The sequence below is a fragment of the Bombus flavifrons genome, chromosome 4 (genome assembly GCF_040668555.2).
Source record: "Bombus flavifrons isolate JBK064 chromosome 4, iyBomFlav1_principal, whole genome shotgun sequence".
In the NCBI taxonomy this organism is placed as follows: Eukaryota; Metazoa; Arthropoda; class Insecta; order Hymenoptera; family Apidae; genus Bombus; species Bombus flavifrons.
Window position 1 is genome coordinate 17343684 of NC_138445.1, and position 11937 is coordinate 17355620.

Sequence of the window (11937 nt, forward strand, 5' to 3'; positions counted from 1 at the left end):
TTCGTTGATAATTTCCTAATAATTTTTCGCTCACGAACGCTTGCAACATTATAAAATGTCCATCTATACATTATGTGCGCTATATACACTTATTCGTACATCTAACACACAAATTATTGCACGATCACATAAAACACGTTTGCACGTGCTGTTTTATCGTAATTAATTGCGTGTAAGAGCGCGCACGGACGCAATTTTTAATTGGCGCGTTTAACGTCGCATCGTTCGGTTTATTAATCTTCTTATTCTTAATCTCAAAGTACACATTACGTTCGAAAAATTCGCGAAATTAATCTTTACGATAGGTAATTGCACGATTGGAAATCGGAAAGAGGGAGAGAAAGGGGAGAGAGAGAGAGAGAGAGAGAGAAAGAGAGAAAAAAATACCTACGTCTTTATATTGTAGGTTTTTGAATTATTGTCGACGACGATTCGGGGACGACGATGTCGCGCACACATTCATCAGAAAATAACGAACTTCTTCTCTTGCTGTACGGAAATGGTGCGAATACGCTTAGTTGCTTGCCAAATTACATGCGATCCCATTACAGTAATAAGGTATTTGTCTCACGTGTTGTCTCGTTTCAGCAAGATTTTTAGGAACAATCTTAACGATAAGATTTTGTTTTGTTGGATTGTTCGGAGCATTATGCATCTTATGTAGAAACACGCAACGTTTCGTTCCAAGTAGTAATTAACTGTATCGGATTATTGATAAAAAAAAGTGGGCAATTCGAACGACATTGATATTGTATTAATTACACCGGCGTACATTTAATATTTCTCGCTTTCTTCGTTCGAAATGAACGAGCCGAACACTCGAAACTTAAACATGTACAGCGGAATAAAATTTTAGGAACAAAGTTTCGTCGATCTCGAAGGAAATTTTTATCAAATAATCTGTGTGCAAAATATAAGCGACAGCAGGTAGGTAACAGGTACGCGTAGAATTTTCCATATCCGTGAATATATTTAAACGCGCAATATTTAAATGATGCTATAGAGCGAGTTTTTATTTGTGATTCTGTGGATTTCAGCAAGTAGGCAGATCAAATGTGATGCAACGATTCGTTTACGATTTTCAACCGAGCGCTATAAGACACTACCTTACAACGCTGAATTACCGTAAGCTTATGCGACTCGTATGCGTTCACCTTTCTTTGAATAAGAAAATAGAAGGTATTGCGAGTCTTCTTCAATTTTTTTACAACGATATACGCACCGTTACGTGTGCATTGCATTAAAATTTCGTTTCGTCAGTCAATCGTATCTGAACTGATACGATTATGTGCCTTGAATATTTTTCGTCGAGGCGCCCTGCTTGGCAAGTGACATCGTGATACGGTTCCCTGTCGCTCGATCGAATGTGCAAGTAAGTATTTACTTGCACTGGCATAAGGTGAGTTGCGCGTGTACAAACGCAATTCGCAGCGCAAGATTAAATTATTTATAACTTGGAAAAGAAGCCTCGTCGTTTTTACGCATGAACTTTCATCCACAACAGAATCGATCCTGTAATCAGCGTTCACTTTTTATAAACGTTCTGTATGCTATTGGCGATTCGTATTCATTCTTACGAAGCGAAGCGACCGAGGAAATACGGATCGGAAGAAACGCAGAATTACAGAGTTTGTACATGTTTCCTATGCGAAGAACATAACGCGAAGCCTGCATATACACATAGCGTGTCTCTATGTAACAGAGATTGTCATCCGCGATAATGGGTATAAACTTTTCTCTATACTTGACGACCGTAATCAGCCATTGATCGTAGATCAAACGTCGATCTATTATCAGTATCGTAAAATTGTAAGAAAGAATTCTAAGAGGACCGATACAATTTTTAATTTTCACGATGACCGACACGACTGTTCTTTTATCATTTTAGAAATGTAATATCGTTTATACAGCATATCCGATGACTCACGAATATTCGTGACGATTGTCATATTTTTTTGTGAGATTTTAGTCGCAGGTGCTCACTGATCGACATATCGACCAACTAAAATGAAACATTTATCAACGAAGCGTCAAAGACTCGACAGAAAGAGAAACGGATGCGGCTTGTCTGTTGTAGTGATGAAGAAGAGGTGCCGGAGTAGATGGAACCTCTTCGATACGTTCCAAGTCATTCGCTGCGCCCGCGCTGTTTTGTTTGTACAATCTTGTTGATGCCGTATTCGTGTTTTGTTGTTGTTGCTGTTGCTGATAATGATGGTGTTGAAGCTGCGGCTGATAATTGGCCGGTTCGGTGAAACCAAGGCAGGCGGTTTCATCGGGCCTATCCAGACTGAACTGCCTCTTCAAGAAACGACAACCTGTACTTCTTCCTAAGAGAATCGAACGGATGGTTAATTGGATTGATAATTTCAGATCAAATAGAGAAAGCTGAGAAATATCAAGACTTGCCATAATGTTCGTTCGGAGACAGACATCTGTAATGATTGTATGGCGTGCTCAAGTCGTTCTCATCGATATAACCAGCTATTCTTCGATGTCTTGGCGGTCCCGGTCTATAAGGGACCGTAGCCGAGCTTGAAATCGACGTAAGGGAAGTGGTAGATGCGCCAAGAACAGCTGTTTCCGTACAAAATATAGAAGATGTTCCTAGAGGCGTTTGAGTATCGCTGGTAGTACTTTTGACGACGGTAGCTGGATTCGCGTCGTCGTTCTCTTTTTCGTCCGGTTTTATCTTCGACGATAAAACTGGCGCTGATTTCGAGGAAGAACTCGAATCCTGAACTTGTTTATCGTGCACAGACACTGCAACTTTACATGTCTCTGCATTTTTATCGATATTTCTGGCTGTATCGCCATCGTCGACGTTTACGTTGCGACATTCGTTATGGTTTTTGCGTTCGTCCTCCTCCTTTGTATCTTCGCAAGACAAAGCCATGGATATAGGCGTGCCGTCTGCCGATACGATGCTTTCTTCGTTCATTGAGCTCTCAAATATTAGACTCTCGTTCAGCCTTTGGCGTGGGAAATTGAAAATCATCAAATATCAAATTAATCGTTAATTGGATTCTTACTTAGAGGGTGGAGGAAGGATCGCTTGTCCGTTGTACTATCTGTATTCGAGGATACGTGCGCGTTTATCATTAAACATCGATATTTTACATAGAAATCATTTTATCATACGTATATGTATGTCCGCGCATGTATCCACGCGATCGTTCCATTTGCACGTGTACCGTGTACGTACGTAAAACGCAATTGATCATTTCTTACGGTTGCATTATCGTATTTACCGATCTTTCACTTACCCATGGTTTTCCCTGAAGATGGCGGCAGAATGGCAACAGATAAAAGCATTAAAAATCTGAAAAGCAAACGGCTCCAATGAAGATCTACCAAATCAAAGTATACGATGCAGATGCAATGAGCGTTAGCACACACTTAACGACGTTGAATATTCGAAGGAGAAAAGAAGGAGAAGAGGAAAGAAGGATCGACGAGGGACAATTGACATTCAACCGTATCTTCTAATTCGTCGTACGTATAGTTTTAGATGCGAAGATGTTCGATGAACGAGACGATCGAATCGATAGCGAAAGATGAAAGGAAAAGGTAAAGAGAAGACAGGGTAGCCAGATCGACTTATAGAGATCGGATCGATAGAATTATCTAGAAATAAGTAAATGAGGTAAATAGGTAGGAAAACGAACAAAATATTTCCTTTTTCTACATTATCGACATAAATATATGCACGTACGTTCTACATATGTATAGAAGTGGGTTTAAAAAAAAAAAAAAAATAAAAGAACTGAACGAGTATAAAGGCTTACCCGAGCGTGGGTGGTTTTGGAAGTTCCTTATCGAAGCCTTGTTTCCCTAGTAACCAATAAGTAGGCATTTTTCCCTTGCCTTTAACTTCTGTCCGTCCACGGTATTCGATCTGATATCCACCCGCCTGAATCAGTCGATCTCTTGTCACTTGGCTGAGGTGGATACGCCATGGTGCACCGGTAGACTCCATCCTCGATGCGGTATTAACGGTATCACCGAAAAGGCAGTATCTTGGCATAGTCAGGCCAATAACACCGGCGCAACAGGGGCCTACGTTTACGTAATCGAGATACGCCGTTAACACAAAACGTACATATACGTATTAACGCAATAGGACGACGTATGCTATAACGTAGATGATACGACACTTAACCGGTATGAAGGCCAATTCGAAGTCTCAGTTGCGTATTTGGCAGATGTTTCAACTTGAATTTTCCGCTTTGGTGCAGTAAATCGAGGGCCATGGTAGCTATTTGAGAAGCATGGTCTGGTATTCTTACCGGACAGCCACCTACGACCATGTAAGCGTCTCCTATAGTTTCCACCTGTAACGGCGAAGAAAGAGAATGATTTTCTTTTCCATTGAACACGATGACAGATACGTATCGATGTTCTTCGCGGAGATTTCTTATCATCGAATAAAAATCGATCACGCTTTTTGACTTATCGACCATGTACTGTGTCTATTGCGTCCTTGCATTCCATCACCTTATATACAGTATATGCGTTGATCGTGGCATCGAAGCAGGTATACAAGTCGTTCAAAAGATCGACTACTTGGAACGGGGTCGAGTGTGCAGAGATGGTCGTGAAGCCAACAATGTCCGAGAAATAGATTGTTACTTCACGGAATTCTTCAGGATCAACGGGCATGCCCAGCTTCAATTTCTCAGCAACAGAGCTAAAAGGTCATTGCGTGTTTGATACGCCGCCAATCTTAAAATATCAATAGGTAAATATAGGTACATCTATACACCTATTGTTCGATTCTGTACCAAAGGAAGAAAGGTAGGGGGAAGGAGAGAGAGAAGTAGGGTGGGTGGAGGCGAGGTGACGTGCGATGAAACACAAAAGATATCTCTATTTACCTGGGTAACATTCGATTCAATAACTGTTCCGTTTTCTTCTTTTCCATGTCGAGTTGTTCGGTGCGCTCGCGTATTAGCTCTTCCAGATTGTTCGAATACTTTTCCAACATTTGAAACATCGTATCGACGATATTGACTTTTCTACAGATACAGATTAACTAGATGTGTGAAACGAACAACGATCTACAGTAGCGCTACGAACGGCTAGGTATACAGAAACATAATAATCATTTACCTTCCATGATTAAGCTTCTTGAAGAGATCGTGAACATCGTTAAAATCGGGTCTCATGTCCGCTGCTTCTGCCCAACATTGACGCATGATATTTATCGCTTCCGGTGGTGCGGCACCTTTGCTTACAGACGGCCGAATCAGTGGCGGTGGTTTCATCACTTTCTCGATGATATCTGCATATAGGAAGGTATATATAAATTTCTATGGAGAAACTTGTACGGTCGGTATAAAGGATCTTCATTTCGTTAGTTACCTTCCGGGGACAAAGCGAGCATGCAAAATGGTTCTCCGCGGACTACCACTTCCTGCATAATAATACCAAAACTGTAAACATCTCCGGCTTGCGTTCCCTTCTTTCGAAGATTTGGTTGCCTTAATAGTTCGGGTGCCGTCCACAAAAGATCTAAACGCGAACGCGTTAGGAAAAACGTTATTCCATCGTTCGAAATTTGCATTTCTTTTGTATAAAAAAACTAACGGGAATCGTCATACCCCTAGCGGTTTTTGCCGGAGGAACGATATTTTGTGCTTCGTGAAAAACAGGCAGTCCATAATCGGTTACCTTGAGAACCCAGCGAGCATCGATGACGCAATTTCTCGAAGTAAGATAACCGTGTACACGCACTGGTGTACCATGAAGATATCTCATACCCTTTAAACAGAAATCAACAAATTTCATATGTCACACGCACAAATTTGCATACACGTTCTTTCTCTTTTCTTTCTTCCTAGATATATACTCGAAAATATATCGATATAATTTAACATATTGCGTATGGGTCACGAGGTATCTCGTATATAGCAAACCGAACTTTGTGACCGGGTTACGGGATATGTTGCTAATGTTTTTTCATACGCGCATATCGGCGGCTCAAGAAATTAAAAATAAATTAATTTTTTCGTCACGTCATCAAGGTAACGAAGCCTTGCATACTCTTATGACAAACGATTAGCGAAATAAATGTACGTGGAATATCGCCGTTACATCGGTAGGTTTGTGTCGATCGTGCATCGTACATTATAAAGCGTTTCATCGTCGTGCAATATTTTGTTATTCGAAAGTCTACGTTTTAATTTTCGAGGAAACAGTTTCTTAATTATCTTACGAAATAAATTCTAATTCTAAGAAAGTAGCAAAATGAAAGATTTATTGTTATAACACCTTGTAAATGTGAATTTAAAAACTGTATATATGCATTGTATGAAGGTTTCTTGAAGCGTTTAATAATGTTCTGATCTTGGAAGCATGTTGAGCGAACAGGACGCCGTACGCAATGTGTTAAAAAATTGCAAATAGTTCTTTTATTTACCCGCACAAGATCGGTGAGGAACGACAATCTGAAGGACCAATCGAGCTTGATCTCGTCCTGCACCAGTACGTCTTCCAACGATCCTCTTGAACAATATTCGTAAACAAGGCACGGTCTTGTCGGTTCATTCAAACATCCTATCAGAGGATTGAGATTCTCATGACGCAGACCATGAATCTACGATCGATAATAGAGAAAAAACGAGATCGTCAAACGCTTGTTATCTCATCTCGATGTTAATAGTCAACGATATCGTCGAATGGCAGAATATTCTTACCATAGCCAATACATCCATAGTTTTGCTTTTCAGTTCAAACGTACCCTGAGTTGGTAGTTCTTTCAGTTGCACAAAGTCACCCTGCCATGAACGCGATATAACAGAAAATTGTATATTGCTTGCATGGTCCCGGACAGACAATTACAGGTATCTCTATCCATACGAATACCTATTCATTCGTTAATTTCATACGCGTATACTCACGTTGTATCTTGCACGAGGATCCTTCAAGAAATTATGACGCGTCAGATTTCCTGTGCTAGTTCGTAAACATGGTTTCAGGGAAGATACGCTACCTAGTTGAAGCAGATCTGGCTTTTCTACTTCGGGTCCACCAAACTCTTGCAGTTGTTGCAACCAACAGCACAACATTCTCTCGATACCCTCATCCACCTACACACCTTGCCGTCAACTTCGTTCCTCGTGGGAAATTTTATATACATGAAATTCGCATTGCAGATTATCAACTTACCCTTCTGGAATCTACTTGAGGCACTTGAGGAAATACGAAATCCGACGTGGTTAAAATGATCTTGTACGTACCCTTGGACATTCTCTTCTTAAGCAACTTCTTTCTGAGGTTCAAAGGATATTTCGATTACCACATTGATGACATTTACACAAGATAAGTCGTGGTTACTCGGAAAATACCGAGGAAAATAGTACTTTAGATGTATATTATAGATCGATTCGTTACCTAATCAAGATTGCGACCGATATTGTGAACACAGTTAGTAAGAGCGACCCCAGGATGATAGTCACGATATGTGCGATACGCAATGCTGATTCGTCGGAAGTATTATCTGTAAAAGTGGATATTTTAGAAAATTCATGAAAAAATTTCACCTAATCCGATCCAATTATCTTGGATATGGATACTTAGATTTAACGAAATTTAACGATACGTTGAGCCAACGTTTCCCGACAAATTCTAATTTTAAACGCCGCTTTATGAACATCTCTTTTAATTCCAACAAAGGAACATAGATACGAAGATAATATTAGTCGATTTATTTTTGGTTACTTTCTTACCTGTACAATCGATAAAGGGAATTCCGTTGACATCGATGTTGCATCTCGGAAGATCAGTGTCATTCATATTACGAAAAGCCACCGCATTCGTCGATAACTTTCGAACAAACAATTTTTCACGTCCTTCCACGGTGATCATTATAGGTTTCCAGGCGTCAACACGCCAGTCCAGCATAACGTACGTGTAGATTTTATTATTGAATGCATTTATACTAGAATTGTCGTTCATTAAGATATTAAGAGTTTCGTTCAAACGGTCCATCAACGTCGGTACCATATATCGTTCTACGCCCTCGAATACTTTTTCTACGTCATATCTGTAGAAGAACGCATACGCTTCCGGTTTATCATCCATCTTCAACAGGTTGTTATACATGTACACGCGTTATATAAATTACATAAGTAGAAGGTGGCAACAGTTTGAATAAAACTTGACCGTACCTGTAATCGAGGGGTGTTATCGTGATCAATCTTTCTAGAAAAGTTGAGCTCAAGTTTCTTGGCGGGTGGAATCGGTTACTTGTTTTTGATTTATTCCATGGTCGTTGTCTGGTTTCTTGCTCTTCCGCTTCCTCCAACGTGTCTGCTACCGCTACGCTGTCATCGTAGTCGTCAAATGTCGTTTCATAGGACACGTTCAAGGCAGAGTCAGAGAGATTCAAGGGTGTTAGAGTCGCCAGCGAAACGTTGGACGTTGCTGAATCGAAATAAGAAATCGAAGTGTTTCCGGATGGTAGAAAGAGGTCATCGTCTTCCGTATGAACAATCACGGTCATAGAGTTCCACATGGAATTAGAGGTTTGCTGTACGTTATCTATCTCGGAGAGGACACGAGTTATTAATCCGTCTTCGTCGGATGTGGGTAGACATAACACCGTAACTGCGTGCAATCGAAAATGAAATCGTGAATCGCATTTGAATCGCATTAACACGTTACGGTGTACACACGGATAGCGATATATGTATGTATAAGCATTTAAAAAAGCGTTTTAAAAGGTGTCGAGGTAAGTTGGACGAACCAACAAAAGCCAAAGCAATTCGATCGAAAGTTGAAACGTACGAAAAAAAAAAAGAGTACAAAAGTGATCCTCACCTCTGCGAGAAACCTTGTAAACGGTGCGAAGAATTTTTCGAATTTGTTCGAAAGAAGCTCGCCGTGGTAATACCGCGCGTCGTCGTACTACAGCTCCGATACTTTGCAAAGAGTTCAACAATGCTCTTTCGAGACTCATCCATGGCTCGTGATCTGTAACATCGTGTACATATATTTACACGCCCGTAATTTCATACTCGTCCGTAGGCGAGCTCGAGAAGAATATCATCTGCAGCGTTGTATAAACGCTCTACGATTTATCCAAAACGCTAACGCGATACTCGTGATACGTATACGATACGAGATACACTTCCGCAAATAAGATATACAGCCTAGTTCTTTCCTGAGTGTATCGCCTATATGCATGGTCTGCGTCGATCATTCTTCGATCCGTCGAAAAGTATCAGCAGCAGTCGAGATTCTCGGGATACCTTAAGTATCTCCTGAGAATCGTCGTGCGAACGATTTAATGATGAACTATTTCGAAGGAAAAACAGTTGAGTCGCAAGCCATGGCTTCTTCCAGACTTTTCATTCTCGCGATGAGTGGAATGCGATGCGATAAAAAAATGTGATGTTGAACTTTAACGTTAAGGTCGATCGCGCTTTTTCCGCAGATCTCCGTCGATTCAGAAGTGTAAAGTAACGCTACGACGATTACACGATATTACCGACGAAAGGAAAAACAGAAATGGAAATTTACCTGTTCCTATTATCGCTACGGTTTTCCATTGTAAGTGTATCAGCATCTCCGCGAGGGCTTTCGCTATCATAGGTAACGACGGCGACAGCCTAACGATCGATGAAACTTGCCTTTCCTCCGAGTCTTTCTGAAACGATTACCGTGATTGCGTACGTATATATCGGTCGGAACGTTTGTACGACGTACTTACGATTAGGTTTAAGTTACTTGCTTACGTACATAGAACGTTGGGAACGAAAGAATCGGAACGAAGAGGGCGTATGTGCTACTGTTTGGTGTTTAATTCGCTTACCAAAGGACAAGTCCATGTGAACAACGGCATGTTCCAGAGATGCGCGAGTTTCACGGTAACTTCGCACATAGGTGAGTCGAGAGCGGCTACGAGAGCTTTCGCTCTTCTTTCACCAAGTACACGTAACAGAGCATCGAGACCCCAAGTTTTCGTTTCGCACGACACTAGGGAGCAGAGAAAAAACGTTGGATCCCTTAGATTCCGTTACGATAGACACGGAAATGTAGCGATGTATTACTTATGTATGTGTGACAGGGACGGATACAGCGTGACGAAGAATTTACGAATAGAAGGATGCTGCGTATTAGTGAGATACTCACGCGATAATGGTATAACGGTGATCTGCACGTCGAAATTAAATCGATCGAAATAGTCTTGAATATCCGTGGCCATATCGGTGGTATTCGTCTCGCTGTTGCAATCTTCTCTTAAGAAGAGCATTACTTCCGCTTTGCTATCGTTGTAATTCACGTCGATCGTATCCGACAAATAAGGAACGCATGGAACTTGTTCACCATTCAAAGAAAACAAACATCCGGGCAGGATCATGATCGAGATCCACGACCAAAGCCGGCGAAAAGAGTTCCCGGCCATGGGCCTGTAACCACCCTGTTTACCGTTTTCGCCCCGTAGCTTACTCGCTGCTCGCCTTTTTCCTCAGCAGCTAACCTATTGACCCGTATCTATTTGTCTCCGTATTCGCCTTCTTTTCGTATCTTCGCTGTGTACGGGATAAAACGATCGTTTAGATCCGGAAACCGAAAAATCTGGAGCCGCCCCACCAACGGATCGTACGACGTATCGTCAGCTACGTACCGTTATACTCTCTTATTATCGTAGCCCTACGTTTAACAGACTTTAACAAAGAGAGATCGAGACCGAAAGAGACAATTTTTCTTCTGTTCTTCTAATTTTCTTTTCTCGACTGGCCTCACGGTAAAATGCCAATGTCCTTTGAATTTCAACTGCAACAACCTCCTAATCGTATAAGCGACATTCTCTTTCACTTTTACCCCCTTTTCCTCTTTCCATTTACTTTTCTTTTTTGTCAAAACGACACGTTGGCGATGAAAACGCAAAATACATACATCGATCATTGGTACGGAATTCCTCCATTTCCTTCAAATTACACGGATAACTTTATTTATTCGTTTATTTATGGCGAATTATCGGAAAACGCGCGGAAATATCGGTATCGATGTCTGCAGCGTCCACAGTATGTGGTAAGCGGCGACAACTAGAGCGTGCACGATCTTTTCGTAAAAAAAGGTGAATCCTTTAATCACGGTAGATCAATTTGCTGTAAACACATTTTCCGCTACATTTAATACTCAACGACGTTGAAAATATTTGCAAACAATAGCCCATGTTTGCTGTCACTCATTCCCTATAATTATCAATGTATAATAATCGCAGGGTTGCAGCAGCTTTGAAAGAGGAGCAATCCTGTTCCAATCCGTACCAATGATTTCAAGAAATCGAACGTCCAATTCTACCTGATAGAATATTTATATGTCGCACAGCCTGACGTATTATTTTCTCATCGACAAACGATAATTGCATTACAATATTCGAGTATCAACGATCGAATTAATTGGTATATTCGATCAAAGAGAATAACCGCGTTTCCATCCGAAGTGAAATTTATCGAAGAACGAAAAGCAGCAAGTTTAACGGAAAATTAGATTTTTTAACGAAATTAAAACGGCCGATAGATAAATCGTCGATATTTGAAAAGAGGAAGCATGTATCGATACGTTGATAGGCTCGGTTAAGTATACAAAGTGTGTCGTTCGGAATTTCATCTTACCGTTTCTCTTTCCGCGACGAGGAACAACGGTGAAACAGTTCTCTTTTTTTCTGTTTGCGTATATACCAGAAGGGGATGCGCGAGTCTAGAAATATTTTAAAAATACGCATATCGCGAACAACCAGCAACGAAGTTACTTTATTATATTTCAAAATTCGGTTTGACTTTCTGTCGCGCACAGACGAATAAAACGCGTGTCTCAAATGTAATCTGTAATTCGTTCCGTCCGAGTAGAAATCTCAAACGTTTCAGACGGACCGAACGCCTCGGCGTCCGGTATTGAACTAAGTCGAGTTTCACCCTTCTACAC

The 11937-nt window shown here is 40.9% G+C and overlaps 1 protein-coding gene across 8 annotated transcripts; it reads right to left on the reverse strand.

Moving 5' to 3' along the window:
- Window positions 1–943: 943 nt before the first annotated feature.
- On the reverse strand, window positions 944–11937 carry LOC138179243 (retinal guanylyl cyclase 2). 8 transcript variants are annotated; one of them, XM_069111841.1, is made up of 23 exons: window positions 11628–11935; window positions 10634–10782; window positions 10138–10538; window positions 9818–9981; window positions 9526–9652; window positions 8824–8976; window positions 8172–8610; window positions 7731–8047; window positions 7396–7501; window positions 7171–7273; window positions 6903–7091; window positions 6699–6779; window positions 6422–6598; window positions 5604–5763; window positions 5365–5514; window positions 5113–5284; window positions 4878–5018; window positions 4498–4690; window positions 4163–4334; window positions 3789–4059; window positions 3267–3278; window positions 2406–2972; window positions 944–2326 (listed from the first exon to the last, which is right to left on the reverse strand). In XM_069111841.1, exons 3-23 carry the CDS (start codon window positions 10409–10411, stop codon window positions 2020–2022), a joined length of 4275 nt encoding a protein of 1424 aa, XP_068967942.1. In that variant the 5' UTR covers window positions 10412–10538; window positions 10634–10782; window positions 11628–11935; the 3' UTR covers window positions 944–2019. The 8 variants fall into 8 exon arrangements, with proteins under 8 accessions (XP_068967942.1, XP_068967943.1, XP_068967945.1 ...); XM_069111842.1 differs by having other exon boundaries at window positions 10634–10795; XM_069111844.1 differs by lacking the exon at window positions 10634–10782 and having other exon boundaries at window positions 8172–8481; window positions 11628–11936.